The sequence below is a fragment of the Panthera onca genome, chromosome D4 (genome assembly GCF_046562875.1).
Source record: "Panthera onca isolate mPanOnc1 chromosome D4, mPanOnc1 haplotype 2, whole genome shotgun sequence".
NCBI classification, from domain to species: domain Eukaryota; kingdom Metazoa; phylum Chordata; class Mammalia; order Carnivora; family Felidae; genus Panthera; species Panthera onca.
In genome coordinates this window covers 26,425,558-26,452,965 of record NC_138351.1, presented here as the reverse complement: position 1 = coordinate 26,452,965, position 27,408 = coordinate 26,425,558, and the positions used below count along the sequence as shown (strand labels likewise).

General features: G+C 46.0%; 1 protein-coding gene across 5 annotated transcripts in view; it reads right to left on the bottom strand.

Annotated features, from left to right (window-relative positions):
• Positions 1 to 24,653, bottom strand: part of NTRK2 (neurotrophic receptor tyrosine kinase 2) — a 335,421-nt gene extending 310,768 nt beyond the window's left edge. For 4 of the 5 annotated variants that reach the window (XM_060609944.3, XM_060609948.3, XM_060609949.3 and 1 more), the window contains exon 1: positions 23,458 to 23,827. In XM_060609944.3, the coding sequence (XP_060465927.1) occupies positions 23,458 to 23,669 (212 nt within the window). In that variant the 5' untranslated portion in view covers positions 23,670 to 23,827. Of the gene's footprint in view, positions 1 to 23,457; positions 24,032 to 24,424 lie in introns of those variants that run through there. The other variant, XM_060609946.3, reaches the window with a different exon arrangement.
• Positions 24,654 to 27,408: the final 2,755 nt, after the last annotated feature.

The following is a 27,408-nucleotide window of genomic DNA, read 5'->3' as shown; positions in this document are numbered from 1 at the left end:
TTTTAAAATTTTTTAAAAAGAAACAAACAAAAAAATAAGGTTTAAAGTTGGATTGGACCAGATCTTCGTGAGTAGAAAGAGATATTCACACTAAGTGAGAAGGCAAAATTAGCAAAATTGCACACGGATATGTGCATATAATATATAACAATTTATGTAAACTTTAAAAAATACACAGAAAACACCACCACCTAATGCTCACAGTCAAGGATATCTGTTACAAAGTATTTTTATGTCATTATACATTTTTGAAATATATTTCTATATATATTGATGAAGAAAACAGAAAGAAGGAAGGGAGGGAGGAAGGAAGGAAAGGAAAAACAGACAGAGAAAGCCATACAAGTGAAGTGACTACAGGGAAGCTGGACCTGGGGACTTCGGGGTTATCAGGTGGTCAAATACACCCGGGCTCAAGTTCCTGGTTCCCTGGACCACGGAAAAGGCCAGCAGCCTGAAAGCCTTCTGTTCCCTGCCCCAGAGCCCTGGACAGCAGCCAGCAGATTAAGGAGGACATTGGGCTGCCCCCTACTGGTGATCTCCATGTGCCTCCCATAGGATACTGGCCACACCAGGCCTTTTGAGTTCTCCCAACTCACTGGACCCGTCAGAAAAGCAGCAGCTGCTCAGACCAACCCAGGGTTAGGAAGGAGAGAGAAAGCGCCGGCCAGAGCACACAACCAGAGGATATGCCTACAGGCCAGGCTTTCCCATCTCTCCAGTCAAAGTGCCGTGAAACTCTAGGGGCCCTTGACGGAGTCCAAATTTGCTTAATAAAGCACATCTCCATGAAGGATTCCGTTCCCCATGAAGCAGTGAAGCAGGCCCCCCATTTTGGCACAAGCCTTTCTCAGGAGCTTTCTCTCCCGAAAAACTGCTAACTCCTCTGATCTCTGACCTCCTCTGACTTCTGTTCTGGAAAGGTTAGGCCCCAGGGGTTTTAAGGCATAAGACCCTAAGCCCATGTCCCAGCATCTATGGAATCTCTTGTGAGTTTAGCAGAGCTTTGTTTCTTCGTGGAAAACTAAGCTTCTGTGGCCCTAACCTTCAGACCCTGCCTTCATTCTCTTTTATTTAGGCAAGTCCCCAGCCTTTGGATGGTAACAAAGGGACTTGATGGGTTTGGATTTCTTAAATTCGGTACTCCTTAAGAATTTCTCCATTTACCAACTCGGCCTCCCAGCCCCTGTGGCCCACCCCTCCATCAGCGATCTGTCTAGAAACCACCGTTGGCCTTCAACCCTCCTGTTTTGCCCAAATATGCCTTCCTTCTTTCTTGCATCTACATATTATGTACTTTCTTACATCTACATATTATGTACATATTAATGTACATCTACTTCATATTACGAAGGTTGTTTTAATTGTTGCTCTTCACTTTTGCTACATCCCAGAATCACTATCTATTGCCCTAAAAGCTGAATCACATATTCAAGGGGCTTCTCAATGAATTCACCCAAATAGATTCTGGGACCTTCCATTATCTGGAATACTGCTTGATTCCTGGGCAACACCAAAAGGGTTTTTTCTTCTCAATCAGAACATTTTTATTCAAACAGTTGGCAAGTATTTCTTTTTCTTTTCTTTCTTTTTTTTTTAAGCATTTATTGTATTTCTTAACTTTGTAATTAAGAATTAGAATGAAGGTTCTCTTTGCACCCACACATGCATTTTTCTCTTAGCCTATCTGACTCCCCCACTGGCTGTTAAACTCCTCGGAGGGAAGGGTCTTTTTCGTGTCACTTCCTGTCCACTTCCTAGCACAGAGCTGATGCTCCGGGATGTCACAGGCTTAAAGCAATCAAACATATCCCCGGGTCCTCCGCTTGGAGTTATTATCCCATTGGAAAGACCAGACACAGATACATGTGTGATAACAGGAAATGACCGTGTAGAAAATAAACAAAGTAAAGACAACAACAGAAGAGGGCAGAGAGTCAATTTGGAAAGCAAAAATTGTCCGACCCACAAGCAAATTTAGATTGCAAACATACAACATATTCAAACCAACTAATTTTTTTAGTGACAAAAACCAATTTCCCTCAGAAGATGAGCATTTATTTGCCACTGACCCCCTGAGGCTCAAGAATGTTAAAACTAGAAATGACCTCCAAGAATCTTCAGATCCAATGGTCCTTGACCCTGAAGGAGGGTCCTTAACCCTGAAGGAGGAGATGCTCCCTGGAGGACAGTGCCCGCTGCTACAGTATTTGGAGAGCAGGGGAAAGAAGGGTCCACGCAGAAGCACAGGCACCCATACTGAGAGGGCACAGTGGAAGGAGCTACAAGATGTGATTGGGCAGGTCAGCAGAGGCTTCAGTGGAGTTCAGGGCTTGAAGAATGACCAGAAAGTCAAAAGATAAAGAACGTGAACATAAGCGAAGTCCGTGCTGTTTGCCATTTTACTCTGTATTGCCACCAAAGCTGCTCCAGTCTCAACTTGACATCCAGGACCTTCACTGAGACATTTTCTGGAGGGTAAAGAATTTCCTCTCCTAAGGCTTAACAAGAAGCTTATGGGAGGTTTTTTGAAATAGAAGAGAGGAGAGATAACTTTAGGGAAAATTCACAGAAACATTTCTGAATTACAGGTTCCTAGAAAAGGTACTCATCCCATCTTTTAAAAGATTTCACGTTGGCTTGAACAGCCTATCAAATAATTTCTACAGGTAATCTTCCAAAGTAACAAAGAGCGCTTTTAACACGTCTTGCCTTCATGTGCATTAGCTTAACAGCAGTATTGCTCAAAAGTGAAATTTCCCTATAGCCAGGACTTTATTGCCCGAACCGTACTCTGGCAATAAATACATCAGAAAGAAATGGCAACAGCAGTGAATATTTCTAATGGCCACTCTTCCAAATACAACCTCTTCCTGCTATGCTGGCCACCCTCCACCACTACCAAATAAGTAAGTAAATAAGCTAATAAAAGTAGAACTGAAACTGCCCCCATGAGATTGCCATACGCACCCAGGCTTACAGCTGGTGGGGCACTTCAACTCTGATGGGATCCTCTCTGCTGTAAGATTTTTTTCATAAGGAACATAATCTGTAAAAAATACTGCCCCTGGCTCCCCGGGTTCACAGCTAAGCAGCTTCCATTTCTCAGCAAAAATGCTGAGAGTTTTGAAAGTCAATCCCTGAGCAGGTGCAAATGATACTCTGATGCACCAGAGCAAGACTCCAGATAGGACTGTCCTAATCTATTCTTACGAGAACGGACCCACAGATTGGTCCATTCTTATGAGAGGGTGCATCACCCCAACTGCGAAGACATGAATGCAGAGAACACCAAATGAGCACGCTCCAAACCCGAATTCGAATGGCCTACTAGTGCACACTGTTTGGCATTAGCACTTCCAGCTTCTTTTGGGCCATGGTCATAGAAGGAGCATCAGTAATTCCCTCGGGTGGAGTGCCATGTGCCAGGCACTGGGGTACCCAAGGATTAAGGGTACCCCTTAACACAGCAACACTACCAGGAAAGCACCATGATTGCGTCCACTTTTCAGAAGAGGAAACTGAGGCAAAACCATTCCAGGTCCCTTCGCCAAGGTCACACTGCTGCCAAAACAGGATGGGAACCCGGATCTACCCACCTCTGGACTCCGAGCTCACGGCCACTAAACCACACCATTAGGACTTGGACGTGTAAATCCAGCACCCTCGGTACAGAATAGTTTCTACAGAAACCATTTCTACAAAATGTACCTTCCCAGATAATCCTGACCTAAAAACAATAGTCAAAGGAAAGGAATGAGGACATTTTACAGGATGCTCTCCTGCCCTGTATGCACACAGAGCTGTAACAGGAGATACATGAAAAATCTTCAGATTCTTCCACAATGCCAAGCTCTGAGAACTGCAGTTTCCTAGAATAGCCCAACTGCCCTGGAAATTTAATAATTCAAGTGCCTGGAAAATAATAAGTGATGTGGTATGAGGGATAAACACACCCCGCTAGCTTCATCTCTTACGAGCTCTACGACCTGGGGCAAGTCCCTACTCTTCAGCCTCCTTGTCTGTCAGGATGTTGGGGAAATTAGGACGCCCCATCCCGTGAGGGCATCTGAGGTCCCATATGGGGACTTCAATTAATGCTAGTTACGAGTAACAATGAGCAGAAGACTGAGGTTCAAGGCGTGGCCAGGTCACTAACCAGCTCCTGAGCTTAAGCTCACCCTGCCTCCAGTGCCCACGCCTGTGGAAGAAGACATTTGGACTTGGCAAGGTCTCAGCTCCGTTCAGCACACACATTATAAGAAAACTGCAGCAAAATATGATGAAGAAAAAAATTACAGTCTGAGTTTCTCTCAGAGTATCTCTACAGCATTTTCCTCATCTATTCCTCTGTCAACAAGGTGGTTACCGACAAGGAACACCACAATTTATGACCAGAAAAGTTGATTATGAAAAAAAAAACCTTAAAGTGGGCTTTCTCTATAAAATATATTGATCTTTGGGGCGCCTGGGTGGCTCAGTCGGTTAACCGGCCGACTTCGGCCCAGGTCACGATCGCGCGGTCCGTGAGTTCGAGCCCCGCGTCGGGCTCTGTGCTGACAGCTCAGAGCCTGGAGCCTGTTTCAGATTCTGTGTCTCCCTCTCTCTGACCCTCCCCCGTTCATGTTTTGTCTCTCTCTGTCTCAAAAATAAATAAACGTTAAAAAAAAAATTAAAAAAAATAAAATATATTGATCTTCTCCCCAGAAAACACTGGACTTATTAGCATAGCCTTCCACATAGTCTCAGGACTGGACCCCCGCCTACAAATTACGTGACACGTAAGCCTTATAAGCTGACCAGAAGTCACAACAATTGCATGTGGTCTACATCTACATCCAGTCAACACAGGGTCCTTAGTTTTTTTACTTTTCTTATCAGCCACCAACTTTGCAAAAAGGGAAGATTTCCCATTTTACAATTCTGAATTTCCACATTCTCTTAAAAAAAAAAAAAAAAAAACAGAAACAAAGCTGATTTTCTGCCAAACTGGACTAGCATTTCTTCCTGGCAACAGTCAAGACGAGCTGAGGAACACTGTCCCTGGAGGTTTGGGGCACATGTCCAGTCGGTCACATTCCCGACTGATCTTGGCAATTTCACTGGCCTGTGGAAAGATCATATGACACCTGACTTAATTCTTGCTTGTAGTCTCCACTGAGATGTCAGGGCTCCAACTGCTCTCCTGCGTTGACAGGGCATCTCCACGGACAGACATCCCTACAAGGAGTCTCATCAAATAACATGACACAGAGGCCACAATAGAAGTACCTCACTTTTTAAAAAGAGTTACTTCTACCTATTCTGGAAGCTTTAGAAACTTCCTCTGTTGTTAAAAACTAAAATGGATACAAACATAGCCACGTATGATTTTATACTTGGTAGAGTGGTAAATACAATCCCCAGGAGAAGCAAGGGATGTGTTTTTTCCATATATATATATATTTTTTTTTTCCTTCCAACTAATTTAATTTCTAATGTATATCTCCCATTGGGTCTCAGACCTCTGGAGTAGTCACATCAACGTACCACAATAAATGGAAAGACAAGTAACTAAACAGGTACAGTGACACAGTTTCACCATATTAAATGAAGAGCCCCAGGATGGATATGGTCCAATAGCCAGAAAGAGGCTTAAGTGATAGTTAAGCTAAAATTTTTTAGGGGGTGGGTAACGTCTAACGTCGGCCAATATGAAACCACCAGACCCGCGAGTCAGCTCACCGGGGGTCCTGGGCTGCACTCTGCAGCTAATTCATCCTGGCAGGCCCTCGAGGAGCCATCCCCCTTGGGGATGGGGGCACCCCAGGACCCTGAGCAGACTTGTCCTCTGGCTGGGAAGCCTTCTGGTCACACCTGCTCCTAACAGCTTCTCGACTAAAACCATCTCTGCTGTGCTCTGCAGGAGGAATTCTGAGGTCTCAGTGGAGCATCTAACCACGTTCTGGGGACTTCAAAGGGCTAGTTCCCTGGCAGGCCTGGATGTGCCTGCTGGTACCTCCCCAGCTCATCTTCATCCACGGACAGGGTGGCTTCCACCTGGATGAGCACGTAGGCCAGGCTGCTCCGTCTGTAAAAGGATGTCAGCCCCACCATCTGTTTGTCTGGTTTCCAAAGAGGATGGATCTGGCCTTAACCAGTACCAGAGATTAAAATTTTCCAGGCTCTGGTCAGAGGGGACAACTTCAAATCATCTGCAATCCAGCTTCTACCAAAGCCTGGTTCAGCAAAGGGTACTGGGGATGGAGACTGAGCTCCTGCATTGTATCAGTTTTATAATTACAGCACTGGCATATTAAATTGGCGGGCCACGTTAGCTTCCTTGCGGAATTATGCCCTTGTCACCTCCAGCCCCCCCCCCCCCAACCGCCACTGGCTTCCTCAGTAAGGAGAAAATGAAATCTACTGATGCATTTTTCATAATAGCTGCAAATCACATCATTCATTGTCCTTGCAAAAGAAATTCCTTTCAGGACATAGTGCCAGACAAAGCTATGTTCCTGTGGAATTAGTAGGCATTCTCTTTACCAATAATGAGCTTCTCCTTTCACAGCCAGGAAGCTGAGAACAAACGTTGCACTCGGCTTCGGCAACCATGTCAACCATTTGAGTTAGTTGGGAGTCCCAGCCCCTATTTTCACTCTTTATCCCCTCCCTCTCATTTTTACCTTATTGTCCTTACGGTGTAAAATAATTATCCCCGGTTATTCAACTACTGATGATAAAGTGAATAATTGTGACATTTGTAACATTTCGTTTACTGCAAATCAGGTGGCCGCTAGGACCAATAGGACAAGACTTAGACAATTACCATGGAGTCATTTCAAGAGATAAATTAGTAAATAATTGCCTCCCCGGGTGGTTTTTAGGTTTCAGAATGACTGTTCACAAAATCTTCCTACAACTCCAATCCAACACATAAATTATCTTGTATTAAAAAAAAAAAAAAAAAGTCTTTTCCTCTTTCCCAGTTATTCCAGGCCAACCAATGTTTCATTTTTGACTCGTGAAGAAGAGCTTCCAATGATTAGCCCAGGCCTTAAGAATTTTAAGAAGTGTTCAAGTCAGCACTAATCACAACAGAACACAGTTCTGAAAGCTCTTGGCCTCGGGTCAGGTCAAATCATGCCATACGAAGAGCATTTTTGGAACTAATATTACTGCTCCAGCTTTAGGACAGATCAAGCACAGCACCGAGAAAAATGAGCATCAGGCATAACATCAAGAGAAGAGAATGTTTCAAGTGGTAAGATTTTAGGATCTCTGTGTGAAGGTCTGTTTTGATTTTGGCACAATTTTTCATCCAACATTTATAGGCTGTGGGAGTAAGGAGAGCAACACTTTCAATTTTATCTTCGCTGGTTTCACTTCGCATGTTAACCTTTAGTCCATTTTTACAGAAGGTTAGAGATTACTTTCTTTGGAGTGAAACTACAAAGATGCTGCTTTTCTGAAAAGGGATCCCAGTCATAAGTGGCTGTGGAAGGCGGCAATAAAGAGAAGCTATTTTGCAGAAAGGAAGTGTGAGTGCATCCAAAAATCCCAAACAAATCTCTCATAAAAACTTTAATCCAAGGATGGTATCACCATTCAAAAGGATGGATATTTCTGAGGTACTTACGGTAGTCAAATTCACAAGAGACCAAAAGCACAAGGGAGGTTGCCTGGAGCTGCAGGGGGGGGGGGGGGTGGGAGTTTGTTTAATGGGTACAGAGTTACAATTTTGCAAAAGAAAAGGGTCTGGGAGATGGACAGGGTAATGTTTGTGCAACCTTGCGAATGAACTTATGCCACTGAAATATACCTGTCAAAAAATGGTTACCATAGTAAATTTCATGTTAGGTGAATTTCACCACAAGTTTTCAAAAGACATTTTGTAAAGGCTTTACAATTAAAGAATAAGAGAGACAGTTAAAAGAGAAAACGAATTACAAACTAACTGATAACCTCCAGACTCCAGGGGGCCTGTTACAAACAGCCTAATACACAAAATGGACCAAGACTCTGGAACAAAACAAAATTGCAGAACAAAGACCATGACCTGAATGACCTGTGGCTAAATCTGACCAGGGATTGCTCTGCACACAAATAGTCAATGTCCCAATCAGCTGAGTGCGCCAGGTCCCACACAGGAGAGTAACAGCAAACAAGCAAAAGGGAACCAACACCCTTTCACCTCTGCCCTCTTAACCCCAGCACCTGCCCAGTCCCCCCACACCCCCACCCCGCCAGGGCAGATTTTCCTACCGCCCCCAGCCCTACAGAGTTTACTCTCCTTCAGAACACAATCCAGCATAGCCGCGCCAAATAAAAACTAATAGCCAAGCTCTTACGATGTGTTAGGCACTGGTATGAACATTTTACATGCGTCTGCTCATTTTAACTTCACAGAAATCTGATGAGAAATATTCTATTATTGTCCCCTTTTACAGATGGGAAAACTGAGACAAAGCTTTAGTAAATTATCCAAAGTAGCAGGGGCAGATCAGCTTCACGGGGCAGGGGTCTCAACCCACCAAGCTATCCTGCCTCCCAACCAGCATCCCTCCCCTACACCAACACCCAAAGAAAATGAAAAATTAATTTGTCTTTCCTCCTATACACACGGCAATAGACATATTCAGTGATTTTTCAATTCACGAAAAGAAATAATGAGGAAAGGAACATTTTAGACATAGTTTTCAGAATCCCAGGATCTTCCTAGGGTGCCACTAAAAAATAATAATAATAATAATAATAATAATAATAATAATAATTCAGCCATAATGAGCTGATTCTTCGAATACTACATTCAGATTTAGACCTTTCAGGGGAAATTAAAAAAACTCTGTATGGGAAAGAGAGAAAGGTGGAAACTGATAGCTACTGGCATTTAGCAATCCCCATTAACTGCCAGGGACAGATCTGTGCACTCCTGGTCGGTCTGGGTCTGTGATAGCACAATGCTTATAATACGGTCAGGGGGCGGGGGATCTCTATGTGCTGTGCTTACTGGAAACATGGAGCTCGGTGCTGGAGAACTTCCCTGAAGAGAGGGAGCACAGCAGTGAGAGGAGCTGTCTGGATAGCCTGCCTACCCCGCTACACAGCCCCAAGGCATAAGCACTGCGCCTCTATTCCAGACCATCACCACAGCCCAAACCTACGCTGATGCAGAGCTCAGACACCCAAGGCAGATGCCCAGCCGGCACTTTCCCTTAGCTCTGGGCAGTGTCCAGGCACGTTAGTGGTCCTCTCTCTGGTGGTCCCTCCAGTCCAACTTCCTCCATATGAGGCAGTGAGTCTACAGGATGCTCCTACGCCTTTCCTTGCTGACTCAGTAGGATTCTGGAATTCCCTACCCAAAGACCCTGAATCTACTCCCAAAGCCTGTGCAGGCCTTTTCCACAGGCCTGTCCTCCTGATGGTGTACACAACCCTAGGCACAGCAGTGTGTGGCTAGGGGGAGGTCCGAGGCTGCTGTCTGTGCTGGTGTAGATGGAGCTCAGACATGGAGGCTAGACTGTCTACAGGGCTTCAAGAGAGAAGGAAGGGGGTGACCAGACTGGGGACCCCCACTAATGCCTTTCAATGGGCCGTATAAATAGAAGCAGCTGGCTTAAGTCTTGTTACCCAAGACCCAGAAAAATGCCTGGTGGGGAGGACATGTTCAAGATACATTTGTTGACTGACTAATTGACTAAATAAATGAATGAGTTGATCAGTCAATCAACACATGTACGTATAAAGAGTTCAATGTTGACCTCCAGTCCAGCCATCCTTGGGAAAAGATGACTCTGTGAACAGGATATCTATTGTCCCCTGAGCTGTACACAGATAGAAGACACAATGAAAGGAAAGGAAAGATAGATTCCAAGGTAGACTGAGGGAAATCCAAGCCCAGGAGTGCCCTCAATGCACCAGAAGACATTCTTGATGGGTGAGAGAGCAATTTCAGGAAAGAATAAATGAAATGGCTAGTAAGTTAAATCCTAGAGGGTCACCCAGGCTTAGCAGCAGAGCCAGTGACTCAACCAAAACTAAGACATTTCTCACGAGAGTTAAACATTATGTGTGGGTTCCATAATGCTCACTCCTTTTTAAAAATTTAACTTTCAAAATACACACGGAGTCTGAACTATTTTCATTTGTATGTATATTATGAACATAATGCATCGTGTAAACATAAATAAATGGATGTTATTTATCTCAAGGGGGAATTATCTTTTTGGATTATTCAACACAATCTGTTCACCTATATACTTCCCCAGTCTATTTTTAAAAGCCTCCCAATCTCATATGTCTATCAGTTGTTTTATGATCAGTTTTGCAAACAACTATCAAAATTTCAAGATGCCTGATAGTGTTAATTATCATAAATATAAAGGAAGCCCCACAAAACACTCACAGGATTAGCCCAATGCACCTTGATTGCGATGGCACAAAAATGCATGTATCAGATGGTACATTAAACTGGGCCTGACACACTTCTCTTTTTACACTCCTGATGTCTGCAGTTCTTTAAGAAAAACGAACAGCTCTGGGCATCTGGGTAGCTCAGTCAGTTAAGCATCCAACTTCAGCTCAGGTCACAATCTCACAGTCTGTGGTTTTGACCCCCACATCAAGCTCTGTGCTGACAGCTCAGAGCCTGGAGTCTGCTTCAGATTCTGTGTCTCTCTCTGACCCTCCCTCTCTCTCTCTCTCTCTTTTTCTCTGTGCCCCTCCCCTGCCTGTGCTCTCTCTCAAAAATAAACGTTAAAAATTTTTCTTTTAAAAAGAAAGAAAAATGAACGGCCTCTACCATCCACACTACAAGAAGGATAAATCACATCTGCAATCTCACACCAGAATCGCTTTGTAAGAGAACCCCCGCCATAAATGCAGTCACAGGGATAAGTGCAATTGAACCACAGGGATGGCCATTATTAGCCATTACACAACAGAAAAAGCACAAATCCTTCTCATTAGATCTATTTGTTTGCTGGAGATCAGATGTCCCTCGAACGATTCCTTTTCCCTGAATTTGCCTCTGGTGTTGAGCCTGCCTGTCGTGCCTCTCTGCTCATCCGCTTGCCCTCATCCTCCCATCTCTTCGCTGTCCTTCCTTCCGTTGGACACTCCCTCATCAAACCTCTGCCTTTCTTCCTTTCCAGCTAGCTATGCTATGTCTCTACAGTGAATTGATTTTTTTTTTTTTTTTTTTACTGTGCATGAACCAACGATGTGCTATTTAATTCCAGAAAGGTTCCTTATTTCAACAAACATCTTAACCTGAGGACTTTAAAAAGTCATGTCTAGAAATTTCCCTGTTGATGGCCCAAAGAATAGCTAGTACATCTTCTTGTTTGGAATTCTCAGTGATAGATACACGGAGGAGAGCACGCATGTGTGTATCCACGTGTGCGTGTGTGATGTGGAGGTCTGGGGCATCGTACTGGGCGCTGGGGAAGAGCGTGACCAAGCTCCACGTGGCCCTCGCCTTCAAGTAGCTAAGATTCTACCGGTGTGTACGGAAGGGTAGCCAGGCAAGCATTTATGTTGCTAAGTGACCTGTTCTGGGTTGGGAACCCAGGAGGTTTTAAAAGCACACGGTGGGGACACAGCCCAGAGTCAGGGAGGCAGAGGAATTTAGCCAGAGACAGAAGGCAGGGGAAAGGTGTCCTAGGCAGAGAGGCTGGCCAGTGTGAAACCTGGGAGTCAAGTAAAAGTATAACTCCATTAGGGGTACTGAAAGCCCTGAGAGGCTGGAGTGTCTCACTAAAGAAAGGGAAAAGCAAGAAATGAGGCTAGAGGATGCAGGGCTTTTAAGACTCATTAAGATTGTTTAAACATATCAATGTAACGCTATCTTAATTTAAAACACCAATATAGGGGCGCCTGTGCGGCCCAGGCGGTTAAGCGTCCAACTCTTGATTTTGGTTCAGGTCACGATCTCACAATTGGTGAGTTCGAGCCCTTTGTCAGGCTCTGCGTTGACAGTGTGAAGCCTGCTTGGGATTCTCTCTCTCTCTCTCTCTCTCTCTCTCTCTCTCTCCTCTCTCTCTGCCACCCCCACTCACACTCTCATGCTCTCTCTCAAAATAAATAAACTTAAATATATATATATATATATATATATATATATATATATATATATATCACCAATATAATGTGGGGAGAGCTAGGCAAGCAATTCCTACGGAAAAATCATCATACAAAAATAACTGAAAAGTCTGAAAGAAAAGACTAGCGAGTGAGACTAATACTTCAAATAGAAAAAAATAATAATATAAAGCTTCAGGAGACAAAAAGTTCAGTAATAAAAAATAGCCAGGCTGATTAACAGAATAAGATATATCCCCAAATGGCCTAAATCATTAGTTGAAATTACTGACAGAACAGTAGAATTATATATCTACAGTGTCAAGAGACCTGATTGGCTGATCAGCTATCTTGAAAAAATAATAAAACACTTTTTGCTACCTCTCTCCTTACACTTTGAAAATCCAGATGGAGCCAAGCTTTAAATATAAAAGTATGAAGCAGCGAAAGACAATATGGAGTTATTTTATACTCTCAGAGAGGGGAAAACTTGCAGCCACTTTTACAACATAGAAGCCATAAAGGAAATAATAAATTTTACTACAAGAAGAATTTAATTGTTTTACCAAAGGAAGAAGAAGAAGAAATACCAGAACCAACATCAGAAGACAAGCAAAACATCAGGCAACATACACATTTTCTTTTTGTTAAATAGGTCTTATGAATCCATTTTTTGAGAAGGCCACCCACCTAACAGAAAAAGAAAATAGCTAAGGATATGACAAACAGGGTTCACTGAAAAAGAAATCCAAATGACTTACTCCATGTAAAAAGACTTCCAACCTGGAACATAATTACAGAATTGTGAAATAAAACAGTGGTGAATACTATTGCCCAGGCAAAGGTCAAAAGGTTTGGTAACAAATAGTATTGGCTGAGTTGTAGAAAAACAGGTGCTTCCAGTTTGAATGGCAGAATGAAAGAGTGTCATCTCTTTGCAAGACGCCTCGGTCACTATCAAAGTCACAAACATCTTTGCAAATGTCCCTGCAGTTCAAATTCTAGGAATTTTCCTATCAATAAAATCATGCATGTGTATAAGAAGTTTGTAGACAAGGTTATTCAAAAGGAGGCTGGTTCAGTAAAGAGCAGCCTATTCATTCAATGGATTACTGTGTTGCTGTGAAAAAAACAAGATTGGTGTACATGTGCTGATACAGAAACATTTTCAAGATACAGCGTTAAGTAAATAAACACCAACATGCAGCACAGTGGGTATAGCATGCCTTCATCTGTGTATAAACAACAAAAAAAAAAAAGACATATATATGCACTCATGTATGTGAGTAGACTCTGGAAGCTGAGAGATTAGAGAGTTGGAGTCCACAACAGAAGACTAACTTTTCATGACCCACTTCTCTGTACTGACTGCATTTCTTATCATGTTCATGTATTACTTTAAAAAAGCTAATTCCTGGGGCACCTGGTCGGCTCAGTCGCTTAAGTGTCCGACTTCAGGACATGATCTCACGGTTTGTGAGTTCGAGCTCCGCATCAGGCTCTGTGCTGACAGCTCGGAGCCTGGAGCCTGCTTCCGATTCTATGTCTCCTTCTCTCTCTGCCCCTCCCCCCACTTGTGCTCTGTCTCTCTCTGTCTATCAAAAATAAATAAATGTAAAAAAAATGTTTTAAAGCTAATTCCTGGGGTTCCTGGTGGCTCAGTCAGTTAAGATTCTGACTCTTGATCTCAGCACAGGTCTCAAGGTTCCTGAGATCGAGCCCCACCTGGGGCTATGTGCCAACAGTGCAAGCCTGCTTGGGATTTTCTCTCTTTCTCTCTGACCCTCCCCCTCTCGTGCTCTCTTTCTCTCTCTCAAAATAAATAAATAAACTTAAAACAAAAAAAAGCTAATTGTTAATAAAATTTCATACAATAAAGTTAATGCATTTCAGCGAAAAGAGGTGTAAAAATCACTGTAAAGAATCTGAACGGTTCCCAGGCTTGAGCAAGCTTGGCTGAAAGCACTAACCTTTCCAAAGAAAAAATGTGTCACTCAGCATTGGTGCTGGGCAGTAAATGAAGGAGAGAAAAAGGAGTGTCCATCCAGGGGACACAGGTCCGGGCCAAAGTACTTCAAGTTCTGCGTTCCCTTTGTGAAGGCGATCCCATTATGGAGACAGATGCCTTGGGCAGGCTTAGCTTAATGCCATTTAACATTTTAAATGCAGAATGAAGTGCCCTTGCTCTAATTCCAAGATCACCAAACAAGCTTCCAGTTATAATTTGTACTCCTTTACAGATCTACTGGTGTAGAAAACAACCTAATGCTGATCTGCGTATTTGGGTCCACATGATTGCTCTATGCCTTATTATATAGCAACGTAATGATGATCTGGATTGGTGTTTGGCTTTTTTTGTTTTTTTTTCTTTTGTTTTGTTTTGTTTTGTTTTGTTACTAAATAACAAAAACCAAACAACAACAACCAACTTTGGTCTTTAAGAGACATGAGGAGCCACAGGGCAGTTATAAGGCGTGACACCCTGGCACCTGGGTGGCTCAGTCGGTCAAGCATCTGACTTTAGATTTCAGCTCAGGTCATGATCTCGTGGTTCGTGAGTTTGAGCCCCATGTCAGGCTCTGTGCTGACAGCCTGGAGCCTGCTTGGGATTCTTGTCTCTCCCTCTCTCTCTGCCCCTCCCCTGCTTGTGTTCTCTCTCTCTCTCTCTGTCTCTCTCGAAATAAATAAAGAAATAAACTTTAAAAACTTAAAGAAAAAAAAAAGCTGTGACATAATGAGATCAGCATTTTACAAACACCACACCAGCACACATGGCACATGGGTAGAGAGTAAGCACGGCAGGGAGGAAGGTTCTGCAGCACTATAGGCAGAAAATGATGATTTTTCCCCCCACTAGGGACAGCTTACTCAACATGTACTGGTCCACCTGTACTTTTTAGTAATCACATCAACGAATCCACATGTTCGCGTCTGATCAGAACACCTGCCCTTTATATGCATGTTCTGATTTTTTCAGCTCCCCCGGTGGACAGGAGAGTGTGGATATGAAACCCACACCCCATCTCGCCGCCCAGGGCTCCTTCCAGTTATCCCAGGTACCTGCACGCTGCCACCTGTCCGGCTGTGTTAAGCTTGTCGCGCCAGGTTCAGTGGGAATGGTGATGGTCCACCCACAGGCCCTGCAACCCAAGATTTCTTGACAGTCCATTAAAAGGGCTTTGCGGCCAGGTGCCTGCCTGAGGGGGCGTGTGCGTGTACGTGTGCGTGAGCGTGAGCGTGCATGCGTGGTTGCTGGCCGCCGCGGGGGAAGGAAATGAGAACCACCATGGGAAACAGAAGGAGAAAGAAGAGTGACAAGGGGAAAGCCCAAGCAAGAAGGCAAGGCAAGCAGTCCAGGCGCAGAATCTTCCCCAACGCTGAGCCTGGGGTGGCAGCTGAGGTGCTCTGGAGTGAACCTGGGAGCAGACTAGAAATGTGTCGAGCCTTGCCCGAGAACACAGAGGCCACCCCAGTAGGCTCCCTCTCGCCCAGCACCGCCCGCCGCTGCATACACGCTCACACATCAATCAACCGAGGCCTGCGATGGGAAGCGAGCAGGCAACGGTCAGAGAACTCGGCCACCGGTCCCTCTGCCACCCCGCAGGAAGGGACTCTGTGGCACATGCAGCGGACACAACTTTGGTGACCAAAACTGAAGTTCAGAAGAGCCTACCTACCTTTTTTAGACTGCATTCTGTTTCAGAGGCTAAAAACCAAAAGTCCACTGTCTTTTGATTTAAAATCACACTCCTGTAGCAACTGTCCCCAAATGCCTCACTGATTATTTTGTTTATGTTGAGAACTGATCACAGAGGACGGACACAATGGGTCTCTGGCCAAGGGAACCAAAGAACTAACCTCTTACTACTTCACTCAGGTCCTCATCCAGAGAAACCCCGAATGATTAAAACAAAATTAAAACTCTGGGTGGGGATGTAATGTAGGGCCCGGTGAGTACAGTTAATAATACCGTAGCGTCTATTTGAAAGTTACTAAGAGAATAGATCCTAAAAGTTCTCAAGAAAAATACGCATAACGATGTGTGGTGACGGATGCTAACCAGACTTAGGGTGGTGATCTCTCCACGACACATGCAAATACCAAATCATTACATTGAACACCTGAAACCTGAAGTGTCAGTTCTACCTCAGCAGAAAAAGGGGGGGAAAAAAGTCCAGGTGGTCTAAAGAAGTAAATCCTCAATTATTAGGAAACTTTTACAATTCAAGATAATTAAGTCTGAAAGGACCACACCTGGTGGAGTTTTATACTTGCACTTGTATGTGTGTCTGTGCGTCTAGAGGATTGTTTGGATGTGAACATTCTAGGCAAGCATGGGGTATGGAACAGCAATAGGTCTTTATCTGCAATAGAAAAGAGACTCTGGGGGCGCCTGGGTGGCTCGGTCGGTTGAGCGTCCAACTTCGGCTCAGGTCCTGGTCTCCCAGTTTGTGGGTTTGAGCCCCCCGCCCCTCTGAGCTGTCCGCACAGAGCCCGGAGCCTGCTTCCGATTCTATGTCTCCCCAGCTCTCTGCCCCTCCGCCGCTCACACTTTGTCTCGCTCTGTTTCTCAAAAATAGATAAATGTAAAAAGAAAAAAAATTTTTTTAAAAGAAAAGAGACTCTGGGTGGTGTGTGATTATTACCATCTTTATCTTACACTAGAAGATGCTGTATTCCCAAGGAATACACAAATCATTGATGTCTTGATAGTCTAACACATGGTGCAGGTAGAAATGGTGATGGACAGCAGGACAAAGACAGTGGGTGAAGACCCACTCCACCTCCTTCCCACTGCCATGCCCTTTAACTTGTGACCTTTTATATGAATCTCTACACTCGCCTCAAAATTGCTTGTGCTCTCGAGGCCAAATCTGGGCAAGTGGGGCTGAGCAGACAGAGGCCTAAACGAGACACTGGCTAAGATTCTATCCCGAATTGTATCCTGCTCCACCAGAGAGGGCTGGACAAGCCAATCAACCTGACAGTCCCTCCGAGGCTCTCAAGACCTTCTCACCTACTTCAGACCTAAATAAGCAGATGTCTGGAGGGAGCCTTCCAGGTCCCTGGAGACAAACCTTGCCTGAATCCAGAGTTATGTCTCAGTGCAGGCCATGGACAACAGACAGAATGGTAGCAGAATGGATTCTAGATGGGAGTCGGCAATCCTTAAGCTTGCTCAATGGCTCAGTCATTGAGCTCAGCCATCAATCTTGGGTCAAAGAGAAGTCAGGGGCAAAAAAAAAAAAGGGGCAGGAAAGAATAAGCATGCTCTGGCCACAGGTCTTTCATAGGCGCTAAGACAGACTTTGTATAAAGGGCTGTGGGGTCCTCCACTTATAACCACCCTTGACTGTGGCCAAGACTCCCAGGGCAGCAACTTTCATTCTGCAGCGTGTGCTCTGCCCTCCTTCCACACCCAACCTGCCAAGATGGGTTAGCATCCCTCACTGCTGCCAATTCATGAAGGCTCTTCTCCGCAGCTGGACTTTCGTGTATGAATTGCTTACAGATGAGGAAGGCTTGAAATTTAAAAAACAAAAACAAAACACAGTCATCTAAACAGAAAATGCATTTCTTCCCATGTGAAGATGAGGCCATTGCTTTGGGATCGACAGCTCACACACTTTTTAATTGCTCTGTCTCTAGTAGAGACAGCTTTGCACAGACTTGGCTAGACTATGCTTCTCTTCACATCTCTGACACTTTCTCAAATGGTGGGCTGGGGTTAGGTTCAATCAAGGGTGCAGAAGAGAAGGGAGGTCCACCAAAGTAAAGGCCATGGCACTTCCTTTGGAAGCTGGGGGAAGGATCTTCCGGACCCACGATGTCTTTAACATATCATGGCCTTAGACTCTTCACTGGCTTGGTTTGTGCTGAGAGCGCCAGAGCAGAGCATTCCTGGGACCCTTCTCCTTCTGTGGTACCAATTCTGAGTGACCCTGTGTGTGACCTTGGACTCAGCAGCCCAGCACTAACGTGCGACCAGTCTTATTAGCGGCTCACATTTGAAGAGACATGCTTTGGGGAATTGAGAGCAGACACCAACACATGCACGTGTGACAGTGTCACCAAAGGCCATCAGATTCTCACATGACCCTTCACTTCATAACCGATGTATAAACCACATTATCTCTGCCACTGGAGCTTCATGAACTTCAGGGCCAGGAGACACTTGTCTGAGCACTGAATCCAAAACCCTCAGTTTACATCTGACAGGCTCAAGCCCAGATAGTAAGGGGCTGCTTCAAGATCAGGTCACTGCTGACTCCAACTCTCTGTGATATTCGGGTCTTTAAATAAACAAACAAACAAACAAACACTCAGTACCTACTGAGTTAACCACTCAGTACCTATGCATGACTTTTCTTCCCAGGTTTATAACCCTCACAAGCACTCACTCCTATATCTTCCAGATCAATATTTACTGACTCCCCAGTCCCTTTGACAGCCCAGAGACCAAAGTGGTAAGAAGGCACCCTGATTATGTGAGATCTTTGCCTTCTTTAATGGAGATCGATCAGCAATCAAATGTAGGGTGGAAATTATCAGGCTACTGCAGGGCTCAGACCCCTGCCACCTGGGGGTGGGATTTGTGTTTTAAACCAGTTAGACCAAGTAGATTATGAAAATGGTCAATCGGCTATTAACCCAAGGTTCAGTTTTTTCCTCTGCCTTTCTCTCTCTCACACATACCAAATGAGGAAAACATGTGCCCTTCTAAATGATCTCTCCCAAAAAATCATCCAGTGGATTTATAAACATCAAGAGGAACCAGAATTTGGCATCGCACCAAGGGGCAGCAGGTTCAATGCCGCATTCCACCCTATGGTGTTTGAAGCCACAAGGAGCTCTCTAGAGAAGTGGTAAGTTAGTCTGGAGGGTTGAATGTCAGCGTGTGGCACTCAATAGTGGTTTAATAGTGTTTCTTTCCCTAACAACCAAGATGAGCAATGAGTTAAAACATGGCACTTGCTTCGTACCAAAGGCAAAAAAAAAAAAAAAAAAATCAAAAACAAAAACAGAAACAGAAACATACAGAAAGGAAAAGAACAAAAAAAGAAAGGAATTCCCCTTCCCCAACTGAACAAAAACTCTAGGTTTTATACTCTGACGACCCAGATATAGTCAAAGAGATCATACAGAATGTTCCTAGGGAGAAAGAGACCTCAATTCTTAGCTGTCCGGCCAACTTTTCAGCTTAGAAAAACGTCTTTACAAGGGAATATTGAAGCAGACACAAACAGAGGTTTATGGGATAGAAACAGTGAAAGATTTTAAACAGAACTAAACTCAGCTCTGGGGAACTGTGACCACATTATCTCAACTTCCCATTACTTGCTTGTAATAACACATAACCCAGGCCCTTCCCTTCACTCGAGTACTCTGGATTCCCATAAGGAAATATCACTTTTCGGAGAAGAAAAAAAAAATCAAACACATTTTCCTGTATAGTCAATGAGAGGTGATGGGGGGGGCGGAGGGAGAGAAAGTAGGGTCAGGAGGGTCAAGGCACTTTTCAATTGTTTTACCCAATGTAAGAAAAACCTCCTTAACGCAGAGATTGAAGATATGAAACTAAGAAGGCTCCACATTGTCTTGCTGGGGTGAATTCTGTAAGTACCTTCACTGGGAAGACAGTGCGTTTTCAACTGCTGCTTGCAAGTTGTGTTAAATAATGAATGATGTAAATTAGAATGCCTTATTTATTAACAAGTCCAGTGTGGCTTATGTAACCACACTCAAAACTTACTCTGTGGCCCTTAAATGCGCAGAAAGCACAATCCAAAGTTCTAGAACCCCCCGTGGAGGGGCTGAGAGGTAAACATCAGACTAATAAAAACTGATGCCTGTCACTGAATGCTTGCGAATGCCAGGATTCTTGTTTTTAGTGCAATTAATTGCGGTGGAAAAGCTTACTAAGGTGAGGGGGCCAAAATCAATGTATTAATGACATAACATTATAGTCACTTAACCAAGCCAACAATTTTTTGCACATAGAGGCTCTGGCAGCAGAAGCTGCAAATTCTATTTATGTTGCACTAAGAGGAAAAATGTTAGACTTGTCTCCAAATATGACCCCCAAATCAGAAACTAACACCCAAGAAATTCAGGAAAAAAGGCCATCACTGATGTCTATAAAATATAAGCAATATAAGAATGCATGCCCCCCTTTCACGACCATGTAAATGTACTTAGCACTCAACACCAGTGAATGTTACATTTAAAATGATTAAGGTGGCAAATTTTGTTTTAGGTGTTTTTGACCACAATAAAAATAGAAAATTATGATCTGTTTTAACCGTGCCTTTTATCACTTGGGTGAGACACAACTTGTCCTTTAGAGAGCATTTTCGCACTCGATACTACAGAGACCTCAATGGCCAGTTACATAATTCCAACAGTAGGCTTTACTCTTGAATTCCACTTCTGTGTGGCAATGGTACTGTTTTTAAGTTTAATCTAGCACTGGATAACCATCTCAGAGTAAGAGAAGCTGGCACCTAGCAGCTGTGTGATCCTGGGCAGGTGTGATGCATCTCTACAGACAGGGAGAGGGATCCAGATATCGTGTCGATGGGTAAAGAGTACGAGACAGACACTATGCTAGGAGAATTTTTGATAAAACAGGCTCAAACAATGACTCTAAAACGAAATGTCAGGTAGGCCTAAAATATGCACGTAGAAACAAAAAATAAAATCCCATGCATATGGTTTTAGAATGTTCTACCAATGGGCTCTCTCTGAACCCTAAAAAAGCACAGTGGGGTAATTTCCCCGAAATATATAGACATTGAGTGATATACCGTTTTTAAGTGATACAGTAAACCGTGGCTTCAGCAAGTTCTAATTAGTTTACTTACATTTTCCCTATTTAAGAAACTAGAAACATAAAATTTCAGCTAATCACCATTAAACTGGAACTTTAAAACAGGTTATTTCAGGAATACCATTGGATCTAATAACAAAGTAAAAAAAAAAAGTGTAATTTGGTTCCAACTGGAGTCGGTATCCACTGGCCAAGAATTTAAAAGCTGTTCAAGCAAATATTACTACGTAAGAAAAAGAGCCAGATGGAGTCATATATGGATGACAGTGAAGCAAGTCCATTTCGATATCAAAACAGCAGAACTCAAAATAATTATACAAAGTGCTTCCCAAACAAGGGTTTCGATACATTTTACAGGACATCAGGGAACAAACCGGCTGGGCTCAAACAAAGCTGAGAGAAAGAGCTGAGATACGGACTTTTTCTCAGAACGCACATCTACCAGCCCCATTACTGTCACTAAGGAGCGTAAATTCTCCATCCCAAACACTCACCCTACACACCTCCCAACTCTCACTCTCGATGGATCTTCACATCAAAAGAAAAAAAAATAACAGTAGAAATGAGGAGCGCCACTGAACGAATAACTGACAAACACTTTAGTAAATAAAAAAAAAAAAAAAAAAGAATCAATTTTTTTAAAGCCGGAAAATAGGAACCTGCCATCAGCTATAAAAGAAACAACAGCAATTAGCAATTATGAGAACTGATATAAGAAAACTCAAGTCCACTGATTGCATAAATACCAGGCAGCCAAGACCATGAAGGTTTAAATGATATTTTTTTTAATTTAAAGAGTTTTATTTTCCTTTTCTCTGATGATGGCTTTAAAAATATTAAAGTGGAAAAAAATGTTACAGTGAAAATGATGGGCCCTATCTCCTATCCTTCTTCATTATACACGCATCCTCTAATACAGAATTTAAAAACAACAAAACAAGACGTCTGACTGTATCAAGGCACACTCCCCCTGGTCTCAAAATAGTCCGAAGGGCTCTGAATTCCATATGGCTTCCTCCATCTGACTGCTGACATCTCATCTCGTGAAAGAGACACAGATCCTGATAAAAGGCCACAGACACTTTGACCAGGCGAACGAGGGCCAGCACAGTTGGGGCCCTACACACCCTCTCCAGCACTGCCTGCTCCAATCCTTGCCAAAAAAAAAAAAAAAAAAAAAAAAAAAAAAAAAAAAAAAAAAAAAAAATCCCAGCATCCTGGATGCAGCCTGACAGTTGGTCGCTCCCAGCACATCTCAGCTCTGCTAGGCCTGCACAGTCCCCTCTGTGCTGTTGTCATTTCCTTCTGCCCTAGCCTTATAACGTGAGCATCACCAGCAGAACGAACAACAGAGGCCAGGAAGGTCTCTTACTTACATTAAAAAACAGGTTATCTCAGTCAACTACGTTGGCAGAAACCAGGCGTGCGTTTTCTGGGGAGGAAAAAAAGCATGCGCACTCGCCAACCGGAAGGCCACAGCCCAAGCCCTACTTTTTGGGCTGCCTATCTTAACATCAAACACACCATAAGGAAAACTGGGAGAAACTTTGCCTTACAACCCTCCGCATGAATGAATAAAATCCCATGCCAGTGAAATACCGGTAATGGCATCCCCCTTGTGGGGGAAGGTACACCTCTAGGAGAGGTGACAGGGAAATGCTGGAGAAAGCACTGGTGAATCCCCACTTGGTAATGTACTTGTCACAGGGAGGACCGAAATATACAGTTCTGCTTCCGCATCAGCCAAGGGGCAAGCTCAAACATGCCCAGGGGCATAGGGGTCCCTCCCAAAGTACTACACCCTGCTTTATCATCCAACCTGGTCCCGGGATACTATTCAATGGGCAATTAAGATTTATAATCCAAATGGTCTCAAAATTTTATCTCTGGGAAGTCAGGTCCAAATTAAATCAGACCAGGCTTTTAGGCTTCCCACGAGCACATTTTCCCTTTCAAGAGAGCACATTTCAACACTCAGAACTTCTTCTCTTACAGACCATTTTCAAGGCCAGCTCTGGCTGCCATCTCCTAAGCCATATCTGATACACAAAATGAAAAAGGAACTTGGTGAACTCCAAACCTCAGAGAAAGATGTTAAGGGGGAGACTCTGAGCTCCTTCAACAGATTTCAAAAAGTTCATTATTTTTAACCCTCCCCCCTCCAGTAAATATTACTGGAACTTCTCTTAATACAACATACACATAGCACCTTATGAAACAAAAATATCCAAAACTAAGTTATTGCATACGGAAAGCCTATAAAGCACACCCAGCAGGGCTTTGAAATACAGTGTATAAGGAATCCCTTCCCGCAAAGAACATATATATTTATGTTATTGACACATACAGTATACTTAAAACTTATTTTCAACTGTCCACTTCTCCCCGCGTTAGCAGCCCCAAGCCCGAGATACAGGTAACCGACAGATGGCCCAGCCCTGCATCTCCGATGTCTGACTTCTCCCCAGACTTGAGACAACATCCATGCCCCGACAGACACGTCTGGCCAGCCCCAGCCCGAGGTACCAGGAGAGAAGGAAGGAGAAAGAGCACCGGTAACTCACATTTCGGTGATGTTCTCAGGGTCTGCACTATTAGGCTCCAACCTCGGAAACGCCACGATGCCCGGAGAAGGGTCGCTGCACCAGATCCGAGAGGCGGTGCACTTGCAGGACGTGGGACAGGCGAGAGCGGCCCTCCAGAAGCCCACAACCAGCCAGCAGAAGCCCCAGAGCCGCGCCACGGCGGGTCCATGCCACCTTGTCCAGGACGACATCCCTAGCCTCCAGTGCCAGCCCGAGTCAGACTGAGTACGTGTCCCCGCGCTGCACCGGCCGGCTTCCCCTGCCCCTGCTGGGCGGCCTGTGCCGCGCTCGCCGCTCCCTCGCCCCGGTGTTTGTAGCGGGCGCGCAGAGCCTACAGTGGCCGGGGCTGAGCGTGTCCTGGCGGGCGGCACCGTTCACAGTGGCCGGGGCATCTCTGGCCGCCTCACAGGGGGCGCTACCGCCGCTCGGAGCTCCGCGGCGGCCGCCGCTGCATGGCCCGGCGCGCCGAGCACCGGCCGGCGGCGCTGCCGGCACTCCCCGGGACGCAGGCTTCTTCCTAGACGCGCACTGGAATCCGGGACGCACCTCGGGGCTGAGAACAAACAGACACGCGTTAAGACTGAGGGCAGGACCCCTTACGAAAGCGCGCTCGCGGCACCCCCACCCTGACCCCAGCCAGGGGATTGTGGATGGATGAATGCCCAGCTCCGGCCCCAGAAATCAACTTGCCCCTCGATGGCACTGACGCCGCCGGGGCCACCGATGTGCCTCCGCCTCTCTCCAAGCCCGAGGTCGAGGGAGGGGAGATAGGGCAAGGGTTCCCGAGACAGGATTCCATGGCCCAGGCCGGGCGAAGGACCCTTGAATGGGGGACGCGGAGATTGCCGGCGGCGATGGCTCCGCGACGGGGCCCCCAATGATGCTGCAGAATCCGCCACGGCCGCTGGGCGCAGGGGGCGCGGGCAGGTGGCGCGGCGCGTCCCACCTGGGGAGCCTCCGCGGCAGCCCCGGGGGGGACAGCGAGGGCCGAGACGCCGGAGGGCACCGTCCGCGCTGCTCACCCGGGCTCCGGCGCCTACCGCCCGCCGGCGGCGCCTGGGTGCAGGCTCCTCCTGCCGCCGGGCACTGAGCGCGGAGAGCGCGAGCGAAGGAGCGAACGAGGCTCCTGCTCCAACCCAATTCCGGGAGCCGCCGCCGCCGCCGCCGCCGCCTCTGCTACTGCTGGCGAAGTGACGTGAGGGCTGACGCAGAGCAGGGGCAGAAACTCCAGAAAATTAGTCTGAAATCCAAAAACACACACGCTCATACACACACAAACCCATAACACCCTCCAGACAAAAGCAACAGGGAGGGGAGGGGAATCTGGGGGCGAGCGGGGAGGAGGGAAGCATCGGTGCCACTGGCCGGGAGCAGACAGCAGCAGCATGTGGGAGTTCATACACGCGCACACACGCACACATCCTGGCCGGGTAGACGCGCGCCTGTGTGTGTGTGTGTGTGTGTGTGTGTGTGTGTGCGCGCGCTGTATGTGTGTGCATTGAGATCAGGTACCTCCGAGATGGACCGTTCCACCGCTCGACGCCTCTCTTCCCTAATTCACACCGCGGTCTCTTCTACAATCGCAGTAGAGGCTGTCTCCTTTTTTGAAATGGAAACCGGGCTCGGTTCAGCTCTGAAAAATGCGCTGATTCTTATTATAGGAATCCACCCTCCCCTCTCCCTCCCCGCTGCGTTCTCCTTTCCCATCCTGCCTAAAAGGGAGGGCGAGCTAGCCTAAAAATAAATAAATATTGTAAACACCAAAACGTGTTCAGCATTGGTAACCAAGGATAACCGCCCCCATTCCGGGCCATCTATTTGGGAATCCGTGGTTTTGGAGGGTCTTCCTGTTGGTGCTTTTGCAGAGGGAGGGGAGTCTCCAAATGCAACTCTAGCTCTCTAAGTGGGTCTTTTTCCCGCTGTGTTCCGGCATCACACGCCCGGGAAACAGAGACATGTGAGGGGAAGGGAGCGCGCCTGACGCGTATTGGGTTCCCTAAATGCGCGGCAGCAACCCTGGCCTGTCCGATGTGTGGCGCCGCGTCATTTTCTCTCATCCTTCAGCTTGGCGGTATGCAGCCGTTCCCAGATCGTCGCTTCACTCCCCGCGATGCCCACCCCTCCCCCCGCGGGGCACCCCGAGCCCTCGCTCCCCTGCCGTACCTTGCGCGTTTTCGTGTGTGCGCGGGTGTGCGCGAACGCGTGCACTGCGCCCGGGCTGCCCAGAGCACGACAGGCATCCAGCTACCGGCAACCCCGGCGCGGGCAGAGCCTCGGGGTCTCACTAGGGACAAACGAGACGATCCGGGAGGGTCGGGTGACAAACCGTAACTGCTCTGCGGGTGCAGTTAAATGATGGCTGCGGGGCATTCGCAAGCCTTGTCTGAGAATCCGTCTTCCCATTTGCGGCTCCGAGTCTATTTTTCCGCAGTCATTTAAAAGGGAACTGGGAAAATGCACCGCAGTGCCTGACACTTCCGAGGGCTCTGGTGCCCCCGCGCGGGGAGAGAGCGCCCCGCACGTTCGGGAGCACCAACCCACTCCCGCGGCCCCGGCGGGCACTGCGCTGGGGGCGCGCTCTGGCGCCAGATGCGCAACCAGCGGCGCCCCACGCGTGCGCGCCCCTGCCCGGCCGGCGCACTGCTCTCCCGGCCTCGCCGAGCTCCTGCCCGGTAAAAAAAAAAAGGCGGGTAGCTCTTAGCGCCAGAAAGGGCGTCCGGATGGGATCTTGTTCAAAAGATAAGAACGGTCACGGATCTGCTGGCAGAGGCTGGGGGTGGGAAGGATCCAGAAACCCGAACGTCAAGGTTAATGCTTACATCTTGGTGATGCCTTAAATATTACAAGGGAACGGAAAACATCTAGTGGGGCTTCTGTACAAACCCAGGGCTCTGAGTGTAATCGCGGGAATCCTTCAGCTCCCGGAAAATCTCGCTGCAGGGCCAGAAGACAAGGCCGGCGGGTCTACCTCTCTCCACCATCAGTCAGCTGTGACATGCGTCCTGTGGCGAAGCGCCAGGCTGAAGTTCATTTCTCAGCTCGCCCACCGCCCCCCACCCCCCCAACCCCCGCCCCTTGCGGGGTAAGGACGTGTCAAGGAAGGAAAACCAAGGGCAAAATTGTCTTGGCCCAGGACACACAGTAACACTCTCCCACCTACCTTGCCAGTGCCTTTAACGGAGCTGGCCTTGCGGAACACCTGCGGGAGGCTGTATATCTAATTATCCGAGTCTCTCTGACACCCCCACCCTCATCCCATTTTTTCAGAAATGGCCCATTTGCGCCCTAGTGGCTGCAAAGTGTAATGCAGCAGCCAAAGGACGGGCGGTTTCGGAGTGGTTTGCAGACCAGATTCTAATTACGTTGCAATATTTTTAGAATGTGTGTTGTAATATATATACTATTATATTTAGATCCCAAATATACCCCACTGACTATCTTCCACTTGAAATTAGAACTGGCTGCCCCACTTCTAACGACACTTCTGCTCTGTTTCTTCCATGTTACTTACCATTTTTTAACAGATCATTTACCTATGTGTTATATTTATTGTTTATTGTGATTCTCCCAGTGGGATGTAAACTACGTGAAGGCAGGGATCTTTATTTTTTTCATTGATATATCTGAAGGACATAGCATTAAAATATATGTGTGTGTCTGTCAAAATGGCTAAAATTAACAGCGCAGGCAACAACAGATGTTGGCAAGAACCCTGGAAAGGGGAACACTTTTGCACTGCTTGTGGGAATGCAAACTGGTGCAGTCACTCTGGAAAACAGTATGGAGGTTCCTCAAAAAATTAAAATTAGAACTACCCTATGACCCAGCAATTGCACTACTAGGTATTTATCCAAAGGATACAAGTATGCTGATTTGTAGGGGCACATGGTCCCCAATGTTTACAGCAGCATTATTGCCAATAGCCAAAGT